The sequence below is a fragment of the Oncorhynchus keta genome, chromosome 26, assembly GCF_023373465.1.
Source record: "Oncorhynchus keta strain PuntledgeMale-10-30-2019 chromosome 26, Oket_V2, whole genome shotgun sequence".
Taxonomy (NCBI): domain Eukaryota; kingdom Metazoa; phylum Chordata; class Actinopteri; order Salmoniformes; family Salmonidae; genus Oncorhynchus; species Oncorhynchus keta.
Genome location: NC_068446.1, coordinates 12149668 through 12172037, shown reverse-complemented (window position 1 = coordinate 12172037; position 22370 = coordinate 12149668). Strand labels below are relative to the sequence as shown.

At 42.6% G+C, this 22370-nt stretch overlaps 2 protein-coding genes across 8 annotated transcripts in view; one reads left to right on the top strand and one right to left on the bottom strand.

Moving 5' to 3' along the window:
- The first annotated feature begins 3592 nt into the window (after positions 1-3592).
- Positions 3593-22370, top strand: part of LOC118358644 (AP-2 complex subunit alpha-2-like) — a 77573-nt gene continuing 58795 nt past the window's right edge. For 3 of the 4 annotated variants that reach the window (XM_052480253.1, XM_052480252.1, XM_052480251.1), the window contains exon 1: positions 21464-22298. In XM_052480253.1, the coding sequence (XP_052336213.1) occupies positions 22232-22298 (67 nt within the window). In that variant the 5' untranslated portion in view covers positions 21464-22231. Of the gene's footprint in view, positions 3917-21463; positions 22299-22370 lie in introns of those variants that run through there. The other variant, XM_052480254.1, reaches the window with a different exon arrangement.
- On the bottom strand, positions 5785-12960 carry LOC118358956 (protein arginine N-methyltransferase 1-like). 4 transcript variants are annotated; one of them, XM_035737001.2, is made up of 10 exons: positions 12837-12960; positions 11672-11767; positions 10035-10190; positions 9601-9664; positions 9346-9488; positions 8672-8783; positions 7931-8046; positions 7642-7792; positions 7324-7445; positions 5785-7134 (listed from the first exon to the last, which is right to left on the bottom strand). In XM_035737001.2, the coding sequence occupies exons 1-10, from the start codon at positions 12894-12896 to the stop codon at positions 7051-7053; spliced, it is 1104 nt and encodes a 367-aa protein (XP_035592894.1). In that variant the 5' UTR covers positions 12897-12960; the 3' UTR covers positions 5785-7050. The 4 variants fall into 4 exon arrangements, with proteins under 4 accessions (XP_035592894.1, XP_035592895.1, XP_035592897.1 ...); XM_035737002.2 differs by having other exon boundaries at positions 11672-11758; positions 12837-12949; XM_035737004.2 differs by having other exon boundaries at positions 8696-8783; positions 11672-11758; positions 12837-12947.

Below are 22370 nucleotides of genomic sequence, written 5' to 3'. Positions count from 1 at the left end.
CATCATTACTTTAAGACATGAAGGTCAGTCAATACTGAAAATGTCAAATAATTTGAAAGTTTTTTCAAGTGCAGTCTCAAAAAACATTAAAAGCTATGATGAAACTGGCTCTCATGAGGACGCCACAGGAAAGGAAGACCCGAGTTAAGACCCAGAGTCATCTGCTGCAGATGATAAGTTCATTTGAGTTACTAGCCTCAGATTGGAGCCCAAATAAATGCTTCACAGAGTTCAAGTAACAGACACATCTCAACATCAACTGTTCAGACTTCGTGAATCAGGCCTTCATGGCCGAATTGCTGCAAAGAAACCACTACTAAAGGACACAAATAAGACACTTGCTTGGGCCAAGAAACTCAAGCAATGAACATCAGACTGGTGGAAATCTGTCCTTTGGTCTGATGAGTCCAAATTTGAGATTTTTGATTCCAACCGCTGTATCTTTGTGAGACGGAGAGTTGATGAATGGATGATCTCTACATGTTCCAACCGTGAAGCATGGAGGAGGAGGTGTGATGGTGCTTTGCTGGTGACACTGACAGTGATTTATTTAGAATTCAAGTCACACTTAACCAACATGGCTACCACAGCATTCTGCAGCGATACGCCATCCCATCTGGTTTACGCTTAGTGGGACTATCATTTGTTTTTCAACAGGACAATGATCCAACACACCTCCAGGCTGTATAAGTTCTATTTAACCAAGAAGGAGAGTGATGGTGTGCTGCATCAGATGACCTGGCCTCCACAATCACCTGACCTCAACCCAATTGAGATGGTTTAGGATTAGTTGGACCGCAGAGTGAAGGAAAAGCAGCCAACAAATGCTCAGCATATGTGGGAACTCCAAGACTGCTAGAAAAGCATTCCAGGTGAAGCTGTTTGCGAGAATGCCAAGAGTGTGCAAAGCTGTCATCAAGGCAAAGGGTGGCTATTTGAAGAATCTGAATTGTTTAACACTTTTTGGTTATTACATGATCCCATATGTGTTATTTCATAGTTTTGATGTCTTCACTATTATTCTACAATGTAGAAAATAGTAAAAAATAAAAACCCTGGAGTAGGAGTGTCCAAACTTTTGACTGATACTGTTTATCTGCAGTGCATTCTTAAATTATTCAGACCCCTTGACTTTTCCCAGATTTTGTTATTTTACAGCCTTATTCTAAAATGGATTAAATTGGTTTTTTTTCTCTCCTCATCAATCTTTTATTTTATTTATTGAACTTTTATTGAACTAGGCAAGTCAGGTAAGAATAAATTCTTATTTACAATGACGACCTACCCCGGCCAAACCCTAACCCAGACAACGCTGGGCAAATTGTGAGCCGCCCTTTGGGACTCCCAATCACGGTCGGTTGTGATACAGCCTGGAATCAATCCAGGGCCTGTAGTGACACCTCTAGCACTGAGATGCAGTGCCTTAGACCGCTGCGCCACTCGGAAGCACAATTTTACACACAATACCCCATAATGACAAAGCAAAAACATTTTTGCAAATGTTCATTACATGAAATATCACATTTACATAAGTATTCAGACCCTTTACTCAGTACTTTGTTGAAGCGCCTTTGACAGCCTCAAGTTTTTTGGGGAATGACGCTACAAGCTTGGCACTCCTGTATTTGGGAAGTTACTCCCATTCTTCTCTGCAGATCCTCTCAAGCTCTGTCAGGTTAGATGGGAAGGGTCGCTGCACAACTATTTTCAGGTTGATCGGGTTCAAGTCTTTGGCTGATCATGTCAACATCATACTTTCACAATCTCAGCTAGCAAGCTAGACAAGCAGTCATTATCATGAATCATGTTGACAATCTACTTGCAAATCCTTTTCAATCCTTGTCATATGAAGAGAAATTATAGATAAAACTTAATCGGTGCTCTCGCCATAAACATTACAAAAAGTTGGAAATCACAAATTCAACAATGAGTGGTTTAGAAGGAATCAGTGGCTAACTGCAAGCGATATAAAGCAATGACTATTTTGTTTCCCCTGCCTGCTATTCAGTGGAGAGGGTTTGTGGTCAAAGTCTGGGTTCAATGGTCTCTTTTCCAAGCTTAAAATAAACATTCACACGTAACACCATGGGCCAGAAAAGGTTGAATACATTGGCCATGCTGTCAATCCAGCATGACTTTTGCCACCTACAAAACAACTGGACCCTCAGAACTGGGAAATCTCAGACTTCAGTGAGTTCAAGACAACTGGGAACTCTGAAAAAAAATTTGCTCCGACTGGGAAAATAGGTTTTGAACAGTCATCCAACACGGAATTCCAAGTCAGGAACTCTGGCCTCTTTCTAGAGCTCCGACCTGAAGATCACTGACGCCATGATTATATCTTCCCAGTTGTCTTGAAAGCTCCATAAATCCAGAGAATGCCAGACTTTGATGACTAAGTAAATTATATAATATGCCAGGGAGATATGTATACTGTTGGATCCTGTGTTTTACATTATAGCCATTAGTATATATATGATTGAATATTATCTGCTGTTGGCTTGTGTGGATGTATGTATATGTTATGCAACATAGCTGACTTGAAACATTGTTAAAAGTGTCAGGACCATGGGACTATCTCATGATGGAAAAATACAGAGAAGCATGAAAACAGGAACTGTTCAAATGAGTTGGAGGGGGGCACATTCAGAGCGGGGTGTTGCGAGAACAAGCGGTCTTTTGTTAGATAACAGGAGCCAGGTGCGCGATAACGGTATGAGCGCATGGATGTTCTTTACAGCAACAGTTACATGTATCAACAGAAGCGCCAAGAGGCGGGGACCCGCCTGAGCGCCTGCAATAGGCTGAGCAAGTTTAAACCACGCCCAGTCTCTACTGTGATAGGCCAACAGACGGGTTGGAACTGTCTATCACAGTATAAAGAATACTGTTTACATACATCTTGTCAGTTCTCTGTTCTGCCCTGCGTGGCATTACAGTGAGCCTGTATATACGAAAGTTGCATTTACCATTTATTACTTAGCTAATAAAAAATACATAGTATAAAATCTGTGACTCATTGTTATATTTATCCTGATACCAGATTTTAATTTACGCAACCCTAACAATACTGTAGCTAAGAAAGTAATACTAAATGTATGTTGTGTAGTAAACTGCTCGTAGCCCATGTGCCTCACCATTTGGTAACTTTCCCCTGTATAACTTAGCCTACTTTGTGGTGCATTTCTTAGCCTATAGCCTGAGAAATGTTATTGAATATTGTAAAAGCTTTCATTGTTTTTTTTATATGCCCCCTTTATTTATAATATGGTTCTGACTTTGTGTACAGGGAGAATACTGTAAGAACAGCCCATGTTCTGAATTCTGTCGCTGTACATTACAAAAGTGCTGAACAAATATTGACTACCCTAGGTCTTAGCTCATTCATTAAGGTCGAAATAAAAATTACAGATAGTCACTGTTGATAAAGGCCTATTGATTATAAACACTATAGGTTTATCTCAGTATCTTAATCATTTTAGGCAATATTGGAATTATTTGTTTTGCTTACTTTGTGTATTAGCTCATGTGCTTTTCTTCACGAGGGGATGCTATATGTTGTTCGGTCTGTAACCATGTTTTATTAGGCCTATGTGGTCTAAAATTAGAGGTCGACCGATTAGGATTTCAAGTTTTCATAACAATCTGACATCGGTAATTTTGGATGTCGATTTTTTTAATTCTTATTTTTAACACCTTTATTTAACTAGGCAAGTCAGTTAATTATGAACACATTCTTATTTTCAATGACGGCCTAGGAACGGTGAGTTAACTGCCTTGTTCAGGGGACAGAACAGATTTTTACCTTGTCAACTCAGGGATTCAATCTTGCAACCTTGCGGTTAACGAGTCCAACGCTCTAACCACCTGCCACACGAGGAGCCAGCCTGTTACGCGAATGCAGTAAGAAGCCAAGGTAAGTTGCTAGCTAGCTAATCAATCCTAATCACTAGTTATAACTACACATGGTTGATGATATTACTAGTTTATCTAGCGTGTCCTGCGTTGCATATAATCGATGCAGTGCGCATGTGCGAAAATGGACTATCGTTGCTCCAACGTGTACCTAACCATAAACACCAATGCCTTTCTTAAAATCAATACACTTAAGTATATATTTTTAGATCTGAATATTTAGCTTAAAGAAAGCCAGGTTAGCAGGCAATATTAAACACGTGAAATTGTGTCAATTCTCTTGCGTTCATTGCACGCAGTCAGGGTATATGCAACAGTTTGGGCCGCCTGGCTCATTGCGAACTAATTTGCCAGAATGTTACGTAATTATGACATAACATTGAAGGTTGTGCAATGTAACAGGAATATTTAGACTGATGGATGCCACCCGTTAGATAAAATACTGAACGTTTCCGTATTTCACTGAAAGAATAAACGTCTTGTTTTCGAGATGATATTCCGGATTCGACCATATTAATGACCTAAGGCTCGCATTTCTGTGTGTTATAATTAAATCTATGATTTGATAGAGCAGTCTGAGCGATGGTAGGCAGCAGAAGGCTCATAAGCATTCATTCAAACAGCACTTTCCTGCGTTTCGCCAGCAGCTCTTCGTAGTACGTCAACATCGCGCTGTTTATGACTTCAAGCCTATCAACTCCCGAGATTAGGCTGGTGTAACGATGTGATGTGAAATGGCTAGCTAGTTAGCGGGGTGCGAGCTAATAGCGTTTCAAACATCACTCGCTCGGAGACTAGTAGTTGTCCCCCTTCCTCTGCATGGGTAACGCTGCTTCGAGGGTGGCTGTTGTGTTCCTGTTTCGAGCCTAGGTAGGAGCTATACAGTTACACTGAGAATAAACAGCAAAGGTATATGAAATACAAAATGGTATAGAGATAAATAGTCCTATAACTACTACAACCTAAAACCTTCTACCTGGGAATATTGAAGACTCATGTTATAAAAGGAACCACCAGCTTTCATGTGTTCTGAGCAAGGAACTTAAACGTCAGCTTTCTTACATATTGCACTTTCACTTTTCTCCAAAACTTTGTTTTTGCCTTATTTAAACCAAACATGTTTCATTGTTTATTCAAGTCTAAATTGACTTAAGTGAAAATAAGTGTTCATTCAGTATTGTTGTAATTGTTATTACAAATACATTTTAAAAGTCAGCCAATTAATCGGTATCGGCGTTGAAAAATCATGATCCGTCAACCTCTATCCAAAATACTTCAAATGGTAAGCTCAGTCTGTGTGGTACCTTAAAAGAGTCTAATTAAGGCCTCAACATCTTGCTGAATTTCTGAACATCTGTAGGCCTCCGTTTAAGTGCTTGCACACTTATACTTTGAGCTAAGTGTAAATAGTGTGTGTGGGGGGGCTCATAACTATTGGCCAGTGGGTTGATTTGTGCACTCCCAGGCCCACCCATTGCTGCACCCCTGCCCAGTCACGTGAAATCCATAGATTAAGGCCTAACATTTATTTAAATTGACCGATTACCTTCCACGATCTGTAACCCAGTAAAATTGTTGCATTTGTTTAGTATAGCAGATTGTCAAGAAACCCACTGCTTAAGACTGTTGCATGTTAACATAAACCTGACCCAATTTATTTTCAAACAGTCCCCACTGTTGATGACATATGGACTCTGATAAGCCAAGTAGTTTAATAAGGGAGTACACAAATCCTTACAGGTTTAAGCAACACTGGCCATGTGTCCTCTATTTATGAATGGTTTCTTCAGAGCCAACTCTATTCCAATTGCCATAAAGACATGAGCCAATACAAATATTATGAACAGAAGTAAAAAATAAAATTAGACATATTTTCCCATTTCACTTTATTAAAAAAAAAAAAAAGATAAATAAAATGTAAAAGTATGTTGGGTCCGCACTCAAGCCGCATGAAGCAGCAAGGCCAAAACAGACATAACATGAAACAGTCCGGTCTGACCCATCTCCACCCTGCATAGCCAACTAGTAATAACCAATCTCAGAGGTAGACATCTGCCACTTCTGGCTGACGGCCTGGCTATATTGGCACACGGTTCAGATTTAAGTGCTGCACTTTGCGCTAGAGGGCAAACAAGGGACCCTGGGTTCGGCTAAACCAATGCTACGGAATCCAGGCGATGACGACAACAGGGTAGAGGAATCTCGTTTACTCCTGCACTGGGAAGAGTGGACGCTTTGCTGTGGTCCCAATAAACCAGCCATCCAGGTCTAGCTCTAAGGTACACAGGGCTAAACCCCTCTAATCAAAACAAACTTGTTTGCTTTTCTTAGTAGGGGGTTCTTATAAATTCTGATTGCTAGAACAGGTTCAGCAAAGACTAATCTGAAAGACGGGAAAATTATAACTGATTCATGGTTAGACTACATCACCCCCACCTGCTGGATGAGAACAAACCGCTTTACGGTCAGTCTTGTGCAAGATCAGCACAGACCTACCCAATCAGACATGATGATCCATGGGGCCACTCAGCTCATCTTAAGGAAGGCCCCATGTCATATCACAGCTACAATTGTAATTGGATTTCCTCCAATTACTCTCAATCTGAATTTTTAAATACACCAATGGCTGAGTTGCATCCCCCCAATAGACAATCTAATTGGCTGGCGGGGGGGACAGAAACCAGTCACAGGAGGCACTTCTTATGAAAATGGGGGGGGTTCTGCCAAGTCAACAAGATCCAGGACTGCAAAAAAAAATAAAAGAGAAAAAAGGCCAAAATAACTGAACAATAACACTATGTACAGGCAGGTGAGGGGGTCAGCGTGTGTGTACGCTTCGAGTTTAAGCACAGGCTAAGATCAAGCAGAACGTAGAGACATAAGAACATGTAAAAAAAAAAACATTTCAGTGACTATTGCACAATGAGTCGCCATGTCTTTCCACTGGTTGTTTTAAACCTCAGAGCATCTGATTAAACATTACAAGAAAGCAAAACAGAATATTTCAAATATTGCTTAAGAGTACTAGTTTTGGAGGATGAGAATTAAGTGATCATACAGACACACACGGACCCCGCTGCTCTTCCTTCAGCACTACCCCTTTCACAAAACACAAGGTGTGGGAGAAGGGGGCACCTAACGCATTCTGTACTCTGAGGTCTTGGACACCTCACAGAGCTGACCCTTGAAGTCTATGTCAACTGTGAAGTCAAGGTCCCTCTGCAAGCAAAACATACAGAAACAGGTTAAAAGAGTGGGCACTGGATAAACTCCCAGCTTTAAAACCACAGAAGATTAATATATTCTAGTTTTGGAAAATTATACCCAGGAAAAGCGTAAACAGCCTTATAAGACCGTTAAACCAACGGAAGGCAAAAAAAAAGGGTGGGCTCGGAGACTAAAACTTACGTTGTTTTTGACATTGGGCTTCATGTTGATGTTGCCGAAAATCTCCTCTCCAGTCTTCACAGTCAAATAGTCATCAAGGTAGAATACAGTCTGCTTCCAGTGGGTGTAGGGGGACTCTGGACCTGGGAAGAGGAGAAACAGGTCTAATATGACTTCACGTAACAGAAAAAAAATATAGCCCTTAAGAGTCAAATGTATTCTCTCAATTATTAAAGACTACTTGTGTGCTATCATTTACCATAGACTTAAATTGACGAGGATTCAGTGAACAAGTCTATTATTGTAGTGCAGACTGTTTACGGGGGGGCAAACACTCACTGGTGGAGAAGCCCGTCCTCTTGTGACAGCGAGTGAACTCGATGTTGAAGTAGGTGACGAGGGCGTGAATGTAATCGTTCCTCTTCACCTGCAGGCAGAAGGGCGAGGTGAAGGACAGGTCGTCGATCTTCACCGTGTAGATGTCCACCTCCTGGGGACAATGTAGGGAGTGGGAGACTCAGATGACAAGGCAAAATCCTGTTTGAACTGGTGAGAAGAACTGGAGATATGGTGCCAATGCAAAGTCACAGAACTATATTGGGGAGGCTGCTGAGTGTGATTGACTCACCTTGATGAGGCAGGCGCTGCTGACCAGCTGTTTGGGGTCCACCACGTCCACCAGGGGCTCCTTGATGGCCACCTCCTTGATGCAGGACATATCGAAGCCGTACACGTTCTCCCACCCTGTTACAGAGAAGAAATAGGGGGTTACCACCACAACTGGGCAGACGGCGAGTTTAGAAAGTAACTTTATTAAATTGTCATCCAGGCATTGCTCTTTGAAGGAAAAGGAAAGCTTTGCTAGGTCTAGAAATGCACACTTCAAAGTCCAGAATAGTTAGCTAGCTAGATCAGCATTATGGCTAACTATTACAGGGGTGGCAGGTAGCCTAGCAGTAGGGATTGCTGGTATCAAATCAGACACCATTGCGCAAGGCACTTAACTCCCCAGGCACCCAGTGCGGAATCTCATTGCAACTCTCCAAAACACGTGCACGCATCTTTCGGAGGGGTTAGGTTAAAAGGGAGTTACATTTTGGTTGGACCTTGCATGTAATTGACAAATAAAGTTATCTTAATACAAACAGAACAAGTAAATGTTATTTCCCAAATTGCTGATGACAGTCAGTAAAAGTAGCTTTTGGCTCCAATGACAGACTCCACCTTGAGAGTTAGCTGAATCTGTTCAATAAGGGCCATGACAATCCTTGACCACAGAATCCAATCTGACACTCAAAGTCCCCTGACTAGCTCCTCTCCAAACAAAAACATGGGTACAACGCTGGCCAAATCACACCAACTACATTACCCCAAAATTTAGAGGAATTCTCACAGTGGATTTTATAGTCCTTGTACTGCCTGTCCTCAATGGCTGTGACATACAGGGTAGCCCTGTCTGGGAAAATCAGGCCCTCTGGTTTCTGGGAGACAGAAAGGGAGAGGGAAAAAGAGCATGGCAGGTTAATACACTTAGGAATGACAGATTAGCAGGCTATTCAGAGGCCTGACATTTTGTTGCAGCTGTGTGGAATCATGGCACAATGACTCCTGGTGGTATGCATGCAATCAGTCTGCAAGGGGAGTTGAGCCCCCAAAAGAGGGAAGCCAACTCCAGACAAAGTCTAACACTAATCTAAAACACTTCACAATTGCGTAATTTGATCAGATTGAATATTGTTACAGGACAAACACTTGTCCATGGTATGGACAACATTTGAGTTTACACCAGTGCAAAAGCTGAAATGTTCCCAATAAGTCACCCCAGCATGGCACTGGCGAGATCCACTGGAATGAGTTTTACTTTATGGCCAATTCCACAGCAAGTCAGGAACTGAATCTCCTAAAAGCCTTGGTATATGGCCAAACAGTTTAACACTTGTCCCCGAAAATTTCAGTATAGGGAAAGATGGCAATTAAGACATTCAAACAAGCATTTAAGTCTATTCCATCATGTACTAATTAAATATACGGACAGGAACATACCAGCCACTTGTCCCTGGCATAGATGACAGTGTTTAGCATGGACTCGTAGAAGAGGCAGTACCCCATCCACTCGGAGATGATGATGTCCACTCCCTCTACAGGAAGGTCCACCTCCTCCACTTTCCCCTTGATGATGGTCACAACTGAAGGAGAAGGAGTTACAACTAAATAGCCACATTGTTTCAAGCCAGGTTGAAGCATTGAAGGATAGGTGCGACTGAAAACTGAAGTGGCAGGGGAAAAGTACTGACTTACTGTGGTCCATTTTGTTGGCCTTGACGATCTTCACGGCATAGTCAGAAATACTGCTGCACTCAATCTGAAAGCACAGAAGCGAGGGTTAGACAGCAGGCCTTTGGGTGTCTCAAGTAATGACAACTAACCAGAACCATGGTATCCTTTAATCAAGGGAATTGATGTCCACTTGGAATTTGTGGGCTTTCTATGTTCATTATGATTAAGCAAATAAAACAGGGCTAGATGCAAAGCAGTCCCATCTGTGATAGATTAAGAACAGGTGTGCCTTACACAATATGGTATGACAATGGGGACATGTCACACATAGCATATAGAATGGTAAGCTGTATCACAAGTTCTAAACGTACTACAGACTATTGACAATGCATGGCAGTAAATGAGGTGTGTGTATGAGTCTCTTCTCCATATGCAAACAAGGTGGGGATACTTACACCTATGACCTTCTTGGCACCAGCTTTGGCTGCAAACATGCAGAGGATTCCAGTCCCACTGCCCACGTCCAACACCACCTTGTCCTTGAACAGGTGCTTGTTGTGAAACATTGAGTTCCGGTAGGTCAGGGTGCGCACCTCATCTTTCAGCATCTCCTACAGAGCACGACATGAGGAACATTAGTTAGGGCAACACTTACCGAGGTGAGTCACGCCAACTGGGATGTATACATGACCGAACATTTGACAAATGTACTACCCATCGAAGACTATTATTAGCCCCATTGTATTTTGGTACAGGTATGCTGACCACAATTCAGTATAAGGCAGTGTGACAGGAGTCTCCACATTTCAACCATTTTGGTTGTGGTACCAATTCTCACCAAATAAACATTTACATTTGAAGTCGGCAGTTTACATACACCTTAGCCAAAAACATTTCAACTCAGTTTCACAATTCCTGACATTTAATACTAGTAAAAAAAAATCCCTGTTTTAGGTCAGTTAGAATCACCACTTCATCTTAAGAATGTGAAATGTCAATAATAGGAGAGTGATTTATTCCAGCTTTAGTTTCTTTCATCACATTCCCAGTGGGGCACAAATTCACACTCAATTAGTATTTGGTTGGTAGCATTGCTTTTACATTGTTTAACTTGGGTCAAACGTGTCAGGTAGCCTTCCACAAGCTTCCCACAATAAGTTGGGTGAATATTGGCCCATTCCTCCTGACAGAGCTGGTGTAACCGAGTCAGGTTTGTAGGCCTCCTTGCTCGCACACGCTTTTTCAGTTCTGCCCACAAATGTTCCATAGGATTGAGGTCAGGGCTGTGTGATGGCCACTCCAATACCTTGACTTTGATGTCCTTAAGCCATTTTGCCACAACTTTGGAAGTATGCTTGGAGTCATTTTCAATTTAGAATACCCATTTGAGACCAAGCTATGACTTCCTGACTGTTGTATTGAAGCAACATCTCAAGACACATACAAATTTCCTTCCCTAGGATGCCATCTATTTTGTGAAGTACACCAGTCCCTCCTGCAGCAAAGCACCCCCACATGAAGCCGCTACCCCCGTGCTTCACGGTTGGGATGTTGTTCCGCGGCTTGCAAGGCTCCCCTCTTTCCTCAAAGCATAACAATGGTCATTATGGCCAAAAAGCTCAATTTTTGTTTCATCAGACCAGAGGACATTTCTCCAAAAAGTACAATCTTTGTCCCCATGTGCAGTTGCAACCCGTAGTCTGGCTTTTTCATGGCGGTTTTGGAGCAGTGGCTTCTTCCTTGCTGAGCGACCTTTCAGGTTATGTCAATGTAGGCCTGGTTTTACTGTGGAGATAGATACTTTTATATTTGCGTACTATTGTTTGTACAGATGAACGTGGTACCTTCAGGCATTTGGAAATTGCTCCCAAGAATGAACTAGAATTGTGATACAGTAAATTAATCTGTTAACAGCTGTTGGAAAAATGACTTGTGTCATGCACATAGTAGATGTCCTAACCGACTTGCGGTTAAAACAAGACATTTGTGGAGTGGCTGAAAGACGAGTTAATGACTCCAACCTTGGTGTATGTAAACTGCTGACTTCAACTGTAAATGTATGACAACTACCATTTTTTCCAAATATACCTACCTCATGGATACCGAAGTGGGCGTATGAGTCAAAGTAATAGTCCTTAGAAGTCATGTCTTCTGCTGCTGGCTTGGCCGAGCTCTCCCCCTGAGAAATCTCACCAAAAGAGATAACAATCACAACCAGCACCAGACGGGCAACAATGAACATGTATGAAGGTTCTCCATCCAAACCATTTACAGCCAGGCAGAACATGCTGATAAAATGTGAAGTGTGTGTTCATTTCTTTAAGTAGCTAAAAACTTGTAACATTTCATGTTCATAGGACAATACTTCCAACTTTTTAGTTACATTTGGGAGTACGGGAGTGCGGTGTTAAATTCACATAGTTGTAGTTAAGCCCAAGTTCAGTGTAGAGCATGAAGCGTTCCTTTTCTCCGAGCACAAAGGGAGAGAGAAAGCACATGGTGATTTAGGCCTTCACTGACAGATGTGAAGTTGGGACAGCAAATAAACGTAGAAAACCATTAGTTAACCGAATGGTGCGCGCTGAACATAAGAACGTTTCTTGCGAGCTCCCCTCATGAAAATGTGCCATGCCTTATTCAAGGAAGATAGTTATCTAGCTAAAATAGTGGCGTCTAAATCTTCCCGGGCTGCCGGTTAGGTTAACGTAAGTAGCACAACTTAGAGCTTACAACAATGTCTAAGAATTATTAAATTGATTTAGTTATCGACACTTGCTTGGATTAAAACGGCATTTGGACTACATAAATCAAATGCCGGCACAGTGCCAGATGTGCCTTGTGAAATGCTAGTTAGCATTACCAACCTGGCACCCATGCGGGCTCTCCCCGAAGCACGAGCTAGCGATGGCTTGATAATGATTAGATCACAACATATATAATCTATCATTACTAATCAATTACCCAATTGCATTCATAATTCAGTAACTATAATTACATGACAACCGCGTATACACAGTAAGAGTTTGCTGTACTAGCAAACGTGGCGACAAATGAATGAGCCTACGTTATATGGTGCCTGGCTAAAATGGATGCTTTGATAGTGAAGTGCGTGTGTTCTCTGAACTAGCAGGCTCCGCGGCCTACGGTGCCATTGGACATATAGTTAGTTACCTTTGCTTAGTAAAAATACTTATATTTTAACCTACGGAAACAAATTATATGTTTTAAAGTGTATTCGACCACACCGCTGCGCTTACCTCCATTCTATCTGTTGTCTCCGCCATTTCAATTCCGTGTGGTCCTGGACGCAGACTCATAGTGGTATTAAAACGCACAGCTTTGAGCCCCCACCCTTTGACGCAAAATACAGTTCGTAATTGGATCCGTATTGCAGGCACCTCCCAAACGACAGCCCCAGTTTTGCATAAAGATTTATCATTGGTTCACAATTTCACCTCGAATCAAATCAAATCAAATTGTACTAGTCACATGCGGCGAATACAACAGGTGTAGTAGACCTTACAGTGAAATGCTTACTTACGAGCCCCTAACCTACAGTGCAGTTTCAAGAAATACGGATAAGAATAACAGGTACAAGCAACAAGTATTTAAAGATGAGCGGTAAAATATATATATATACAGGGGGGTGCTGGTACAGAGTCTGTTAGTTGAGGCAGTATGTACATGTAGGTAGAGTTAATTAAAGTGACTATGCATAGATGACAACAGAGAGTGGCAGTGGTATGGAGAAGGGGGGGGGGAATGTGACTAGATTTTCAGGAGTCTTATGGCTTGGGGTAGAAGTTGTTTAGAAGCCTCTTGGACCTAGACTTGGCACTCCGGTACCGCTTGCCGTGTGGTAGCAGCAAGAACAGTCTATGACTAGGGTGGCTGGAGTCTTTGAACATTTTTAGGGCCTTCCTCTGACACCGCCTGGTATAGAGGTCCTGGGTGGCAGGAAGCTTGGCCCCAGTGATGTACTGAGCCATTCGCACTACCCTCTGTAGTGCCTTGCGGCCGAGCAGTTGCCATACCAGACAGTGATGCAACCATGCTCTCGATGGTGCAGCTGTAGAACATTTTGAGGATCTGAGGACCCATACCATATCAGTCTCCTGGGGGGGAATCGGTTTTGTTTTGCCCTCTTCACGACTGTCATAGTGTGCTTGGACCATGTTAGTTTGTTGTTAATGTGGACACCAAGGAACTAGAAGCTCTCAACCTGCTCCACTGCAGCCCTGTTGATGAGAATGGGGGCGTGCTCGGTCCTCTTTTTTCTGTAATCCACAATCATCTCCTTTGTCTTGATCACGCTGAGGGAGAGGTTGTTGTCCTGGCGCCACACGGCCAGGTCTCTGACCTCCCTATAGGCTGTCTCGTTATTGTCATCGTTGTGTCATCGTCAACTTTAATGATGGTGTTGGAGACATGCCTGGCTGTGCAATCATGAGTGAACAGGGAGTACAGGAGGGGGCTGAGCACGCACACCCCTGAGGGGACCCTTGTTGAGGATCAGCGTGGCGGATGTGTTGTTACTTACCCTTACTACTTGGCGACGGCCCGTCAAGAAGTCCAGGATCCAGTTGCAGAGGGAGGTGTTTAGTCCCAGGGTCCTTAGCTTATTGATGAGCTTTGAGGGTACTATGGTGTTGAACGCTGAGCTGTAGACAATGAATAGCATTCTCACATAGGTGTTCCAAATTGGAGTGGGTTTAGGGTTTCTGGAATGATGGTGTTGATGTGAGCCATGACCAGCCTTTCAAAGCACTTAATTTACATTTACATTTAAGTCATTTAGCAGACGCTCTTATCCAGAGCGACTTACAAACACATACTACCGTTCAAAAGAATGGGTTCACTTTAGAAAGGTCCTTGTTTTTGAAAGAAAAGCTATAACAAATTCCATTAAAGTAACATCAAATTGATCCGAAATACAGTGTAGACATTGTTCATGTTTTAAATTACTATTGCAGCTGTAAACGCCTGATTTTTAGATGGAATATCTACATAGGTGTACAGAGGCCCATTATCAGCAACCATCACTCCTGTGTTCAAATGGCACGTTGTGCTACCTAATCCAAGTTTATAATTTTAAAAAGGCTAACTGATCATTAGAAAACCCTTTTGCAATTATGTTAGCACAGCTGAAATCTGTTGTTCTGATTAAAGCAATAAAACGGGCCTTTTTTAGACTAGTTGAGTATCAGGAACATCAGCATTTGTGGGTACGATTACAGGCTCAAAATGGCCAGAAACAAATAACTTTCTTCTGAAACTGGTCAGGCTATTCTTGTTATGAGAAATTAAGGCTATTCCATGCAAAATTGCCAAGAAATTGAAGATGTCGTACAACACTGTGTCTGACTCCCTTCACAGAACAGCGCACTTAATGGCTGCAGACGTGAGTGCTACGGGTCGGTAGTCATTTAGGCAGGTTAACTTTGTGTTCTTGGGCACAGGCACTATGGTGGTCTGCTTAAAACATGTTGATATTACAGACTCGGACAGGGAGAGGTTGAAAATGTCAGTGAAGACACTTGCTAGTTGGTCAGCGCATGCTCGCAGTACACGTCCTGGTAATCCATCTGGCCCTGTGGCCTTGTGAATGTTGACCTGTCTAAAGGTCTTGCTCACATCGGCTGCGGAGAGCGTGATCACATAGTCTTCCGGTACAGCTGGTGCTCTCATGCATGTTTCAGTGTTATTTGCCTCGAAGTCAGCATAGAAGTAGTTTAGCTTGTCCTGTAGGCTCGTGTCACTGGGAAGCTCTTGACTGTGCTTCCCTTTGTAGTCTGTAATGGTTTGCATGCCATGCCAGCTATGATTGCATTTGGTTAAAACTGCTGCACTTCTGACTAATGAAAGATTATTGGATTAAGATTTTTGCGCAATCTATCAAACAAACAAAATGTAAGTAGTGCTCATCAACAACTAACTATATGACTAAGTATACTTAGAGCTTGTGGGATATACCAAGGCTGTAGGCTTTATCCCAGCAGTGAATATTACAATGGCAATTTTTATTTATTTATTTAACTAGGCAAGACACTTAAGAACAAATTCTTATTTACAATGACGGCCTACCCCAGCCAAACTCTAACCCAGACGATGCTGGGCCAAGTATGTGCCGCTCTATGGAACTCCCAATCACGGCCATTTGTGATACAGCCTGGAATCTAACAAGGGTCTGTAGTGACGCTTCTAGCATTGAGAGGCAATACTTTAGGCCGTTGCGCCACTCGGGAACCCCACTTGCAATTGCAGATGTTCTTATGCACCTTTATTTGAACAGGAAAGCGTTGCAGTGGAGCCAACAAGCTAGGGACAATGAAGCAAATATGGTATCAGGGGTGTCAAGGGCTTTTAAGTCCAGCAATGCTCTGGAAAACTGTCCATAAAAGAGTCAGAACAGATTTTCAATTGGAGGTCTCATATGAAAGATGGAAAATATTGACCACCACCTTTCCCAGAGGATGATACCACTCACAAAAATAGATAATTAACCTGACCATGGTGCATCATCAAATCAATGTTTTTCACCTTAAAAGTGGTTTATAAATATGTTTGTTTTTTAAAACAGGGTTTCAATGGTATGCTCAATATTAGGCTTTAGTTTCAATTTGGTCAAGCGCTTCATTTGTTTAGTATTTGCAGAAAGTGCAGAGCAGACATTATTGATGAGGCTTAGCAGTAGTACTAGCTAGTAACATTGAGCTGACTGCATGCCACATTTGCATGGAGGGGAGGGGGGGCAAGAAACCAACTTACTTGAGTTAAAAAGTCTCCTTTTATAAAACAATTGTATTATCTCTTTCAAATCTTTGTCATTAAAATAATATGCACTTAAACTGATTAAATACGGCAGATTTTGTTTCACCCAAGGGTCCAACTTTGAGATAAATAGTCAACATTCCACCAATCAGTTTTTGTGTTTTGAGCTGAGGTGTGTGTGTCGTGAACAACATTAGTGTGAGAAACAATAGTGAAATCGGCTGTTCGCCATCAAATTAAAAGACCTTGAATGAAATGGATTCAAAGAGATAAAAATAGTATCATCATGACACAATTGGTCTAGATAATGCAACAAAAAAGGTTGGAATGTTGTTATATAAATAATTGCAATTCAGAATTGCATTGGGGACATACTTATATACACATTACAGCCTAACCTATAACTTGTGCACCTATGAAATGATGTATCAGCCTACTCAGTGACACCCACAGAAAACAACTATGTAGAGTTTACACATATATTAGAATCTTAGCTCTTATTGCAGGATTTTGATTGTGGGAAATCACCTTTCCAGTCAGTCTATTGTGTGTATTGGACATTCATATTGAGCTGTACAGCCTAACCTATGGATTGTGCACCTATGAAATGGTCTACTCGGTGACACCCACAGAACACAACTGTTAAGAGTTTAAGAGTTTACACAAGTATTAGCATCTTAGCTCTTATTGGGGAACATTAACTGTGGGAAATCAGCTCACTTTACAGCCTATTATGTCTGTTTAACATTCATATTGGACTGTACAGCCTAAGTTACAGATAGTGCAACTAGGTGACAGCAACAGAACACAACTATGTAGAGTTTACACAAATATTTGTGTCTTGGATGACTGTTTAAAGCAATTTTTCCCAGTTCGATCTTGTTTTTCTCTGAGTTCCCAGTTGTCTTGATCGCTCTGAAGTCTAAGATTTCCAAGTTCCCAGTTGTTTTGAACATGGCATTATGCCGCATTCAAAACAACTGGGAACTCGGAACTGGGAAATCTCAGACTTCTGAGTGTTCAAGACAACTGGGGAACTCTGGACAAAATGATCTCCGATCATCATCAAACTCGGAATTCCCAAGTTGGGAACTCTGGCCTTTTTCTCGAGCTCTGACTTTCCGACCTGAAGATTACTGACATCATGGTTCGACCTTGTTTGTTTCCGAGTTCCCAGTTGAACCATAAATCTTAGCTGAGGGAGAGAGACATGGTCCCTGCTCTCTCCTTCCTTTCCTCAGGTGAGACTGACCAGAGAGAGGGGACACCGTTTTTTTCCTCATGGCGAAACTCAAGTCGCTCTGGCTCTGCATCTGCCTCATGTACAAATTGATGTTGTTCCTATGACCAAAGAAAGTGAAATATTCTTCAATTTTAAAATGGACACGACGAGCTGCTAATAATAATAAAAACGCAGGGCTATTGATACACTTGGCTACTCATTCAATGCAGCTGCAGCTCGAGTGGAAGTAGGGAGATGAGCATTTTATGTTTTGTAATAGTGCTGAATAAAAGCAGTGCTGAATAAATACTTAAACATGAACTCACTCGTAAAAACAGGAGCTCTTGCTGTATTCTTTACAGTCTCCCTCTGGTCATTGTTTAAAAAGTTAAAACCTTGCTGTGGCCATAAGATCATGGAAGTTGTAGGCACTGTGATTTGATCTATCCAGATTGGCCAGCAGTTGATACACTCGATTTAGCCACAGATCTCCCGGTCCTCCAGGCAGCCAGAGTTAGTATTTTCAGACAAATTAAATGGTTAAATAATGGGAACACTTTGCCTACCCGGTGCGCAGGGCTTCTGAATCAAGTGCACTGACCGCCAACAGTGCAACACAAAAATACAAAAAGGCAAGCCTTTATCATTGTCTTTTCTACAGAAATGTTTGGTGATCGACGAGGAATGCCTTGAAGATCGACCAGGATGGTGACCACTGGTTTAGGCTGTACAGTGCAGTATGAATGTCCAAATACACACCATAGACTGACTGAAAAGTTGATTTCCCACATTCAAATTCCTGCGATAAGAGCTAAGATGCTAATGTTTGTATAAACTCTACACATTTGTGTTCTGTGTGTGTCACTGAATAGGCTGATAGATTAGATTACGTGAGTTTATTAGTCAGATGCACAGGGTCGCAGGGGTATTAAGTCTGGGGGACATGGGGAGCAGTTGGTAACTATTCAGCAGCCTGATGGTCTGGGTGTAGCCTAGTGGTTAGAGTGTTGGACTAGTAACCGGAAGGTTGCAAGTTCAAACCCCTGAGCTAACACGGTACAAATCTGTCGTTCTGCCCCTGAATAGGCAGTTAACCCACTGTTCCTAGGCTGTCATTGTTGAAAATAAGAATTTGTTCTTAACTGACTTGCCTAGTTAAAAAAAAGGGGTAGAAGCTATTGGCCAGTCTCACAGTTTATGCTACTATACTGCCATACCCAAGGATTGGAAAGCTGCCGCAGTCATCCCCCTCTTCAAAGGGGGAGACACCCTGGACCCAAACTGCTATAGACCTATATCCCATCCTGCCCTGCCTATCTAAGGTCTTCGAAAGCCAAGTCAACAAACAGGTCACTGACCATCTCGAATCCCACCGTACCTTCTCCGCTGTGCAATCTGGTTTCCGAGCCGGTCACGGGTGCACCTCAGCCACACTCAAGGTACTAAACGACATCATAACCGCCATCGATAAAAGACAGTACTGTGCAGCCGTCTTCATCGACCTCGCCAAGGCTTTCAACTCTGTCAATCACCATATTCTTATCGGCAGACTCAACAGCCTCGGTTTTTCGGATGACTGCCTTGCCTGGTTCACGAATTACTTTGCAGACAGAGTTCAGTGTGTCAAATCGGAGGGCATGCTGTCCGGTCCTCTGGCAGTCTCTATGGGGGTGCCACAGGGTTCAATTCTCGGGCCGACTCTTTTCTCTGTATATATCAATGATGTTGCTCTTGCTGCGGGCGATTCCCTGATCCACCTCTACGCAGACGACACCATTCTATATACTTTCGGCCCGTCATTGGACACTGTGCTATCAAACCTCCAAACGAGCTTCAGTGCCATACAGCACTCCTTCCGTGGCCTCCAACTGCTCTTAAACGCGAGTAAAACCAAATGCATGCTTTTCAACCGATCGCTGCCTGCACCCGCATGCCCGACTAGCATCACCACCCTGGATGGTTCCGACCTTGAATATGTGGACATCTATAAGTACCTAGGTGTCTGGCTAGACTGCAAACTCTCCTTCCAGACTCACATCAAACATCTCCAATCAAAAATCAAATCAAGTGTCGGCTTTCTATTCCGCAACAAAGCCTCCTTCACTCACGCTGCCAAGCTTACCCTAGTAAAACTGACTATCCTACCGATCCTCGACTTCGGCGATGTCATCTACAAAATGGCTTCCAACACTCTACTCAGCAAACTGGATGCAGTCTATCACAGTGCCATCCGTTTTGTCACTAAAGCACCTTATACCACCCACCACTGCGACTTGTATGCTCTAGTCGGCTGGCCCTCGCTACATATTCGTCGCCAGACCCACTGGCTCCAGGTCATCTACAAGTCCATGCTAGGTAAAGCTCCGCCTTATCTCAGTTCACTGGTCACGATGGCAACACCCATCCGTAGCACGCGCTCCAGCAGGTGTATCTCACTGATCATCCCTAAAGCCAACACCTCATTTGGCCGCCTTTCGTTCCAGTACTCTGCTGCCTGTGACTGGAACGAATTGCAAAAATCGCTGAAGTTGGAGACTTTTATCTCCCTCACCAACTTCAAACATCAGCTATCCGAGCAGCTAACCGATCGCTGCAGCTGTACATAGTCTATAGGTAAATAGCTCACCCATTTTCACCTACCTCATTCCCATACTGTTTTTATACTGTTTTTATTTATTTACTTTTCTGCTCTTTTGCACACCAATATCTCTACCTGTAAATGACCATCTGATCATTTATCACTCCAGTGTTAATCTGCAAAATTCTATTATTCGCCTACCTCCTCATGCCTTTTGCACACATTGTATATAGACTGCCCATTTTTTCTACTGTGTTATTGACTTGCTAATTGTTTACTCCATGTGTAACTCTGTGTTGTCTGTTCACACTGCTATGCTTTATCTTGGCCAGGTCGCAGTTGCAAATGAGAACTTGTTCTCAACTAGCCTACCTGGTTAAATAAAGGTGGAATAAAAAAAAAATAAGGCGTGACTACACTGTCGCGCCTTCTTAACCATGGTGTCCTTCTGGTTTGACCATTTCAGTTCCTCTGAGATTTGTAAGTTGAGGAACGTGATGTTTTTGACCATCTCCAGGCTGCTTCATTGATGAGGATGGAGGTGTGCCCAGCTTGGTTCCTTCTGAAGACCACAATCAGCTCCTTTGTTTTGCTGATGTTGAGTGAGATGTTGTTTGCCAGGCATCACACCGTCAGAGTGCCTACGTTCTCTCTGTAGGCTGCCTTGTCACTGGTAGTATTCAGGCCTACTAACATTATGTCATCAGCGAACTTGATGATGGAGTTGGAACTGTGAGGCTATGCAGTTGTGGGTATATAGGGAGTACTGGGGGGGGGGGACTGAGGATGCATCCTTGTGGGGTCCCGTGTTATGGGTCAGTGTGGTGGAGGTAATGTTGCCTACCTTCACCACCTGGGGACGGCCCGTCAGGAAGTCCTCTTGGGAGGAGTTCAGTCCCAGGACCATGAGCTTTGTGGTGAGCTTAGAGGGCACTATGGTGATACCCCATTTTGTGGGTGTACAATCCATAGGTTAGGCTGCACAGTGTAATATGAATTGTCAATATACTGGCTAACTGGTGAGATTAATGTTGCTCATTTCAGTGGTTTAAGAGCTAAGATGCTAATATTTGTGTAAACTTTTTTGAGTCAAATTAACTAATAATTGTCTTTTGTTGAAGTTATATTACAACATTCCCACCTTGTTTTGCATTATCTAGTCCAATTGTAGCATGATTACACAATTTGTATCTGTTTGCGTCAGTTTCAATGGGGAACTGTTATTTTGAAGGCGAACCGCGGATTCCGCTATTGTTGCTTACGCGAATGATGTTCACAACACACTGGTGAGTACAAGATGAAGGAAAAATAAGCGCCAGAGTCTGCGCAAAACGAACACGTCTCGTGGTCGCGCTGCTTGTGCTGTCACGAGCCTTGTCCAAGGCTACCGAGTAGTGAATTGACATAAATTATTGACGACATCGAATTGCCTTCGTTTAGCCATCGGACATACGTCATTATTGGAATAGATACATTGTGGAAATACGATGGTATGCTGACTGATCACGGTCAACTGGTGATGTTTTCCAAGATTTGATATAGCTAGCTAGCCAGCTAACGTTAGCTGTTTAGCTAGCTTGCGTGCGTGACTCACTGACAGAGTCAGAGATCAGACTGAGTGGCATTTTTTTGGCATTGTCCTTTTTCTCTGATATCTGGATATACAACGTTAATATATTTTAGCGGGTAGATGTAGTTAGTTACAACTGCGTGTACTTTAGCCGTCATCTGGTTGTGAACGAAGAGAAGGTTTGAATGAATTTGCTAGCCAGCGGAAACGTCGGCTAGTTAACACGGATACACTTGGAGTAACCATACTGCTCGTTTGGTGAATTGATCAACGGCACTGTCATCCAAACTAGCTAATCTACATTGCTAGCAAGCTATTACAAACCTGCTATCTTTGGTAAAACGCCAAGGAACATAAACGGTTAAAAGTTGGTTAGCTGGCTAACTATCTAGGAAACAAGCTAACACACCCTTCACTGTAACACCTAAACGCCAGCTGACGTTTGATAGCTGACCATCGACAATTCAATTTTTTACGGGAAAGGCCGGAGTGAGGACAGAAACCAGCAAAAATGCCGGCTGTGTCGAAGGGAGATGGGATGCGCGGATTAGCGGTGTTCATTTCGGACATACGGAATTGTAAGTGTCTTTTTCCATCATTAATTGGCTTTTCAACGTGCCATGTTATTATAAACATTTGCATGGTGGACG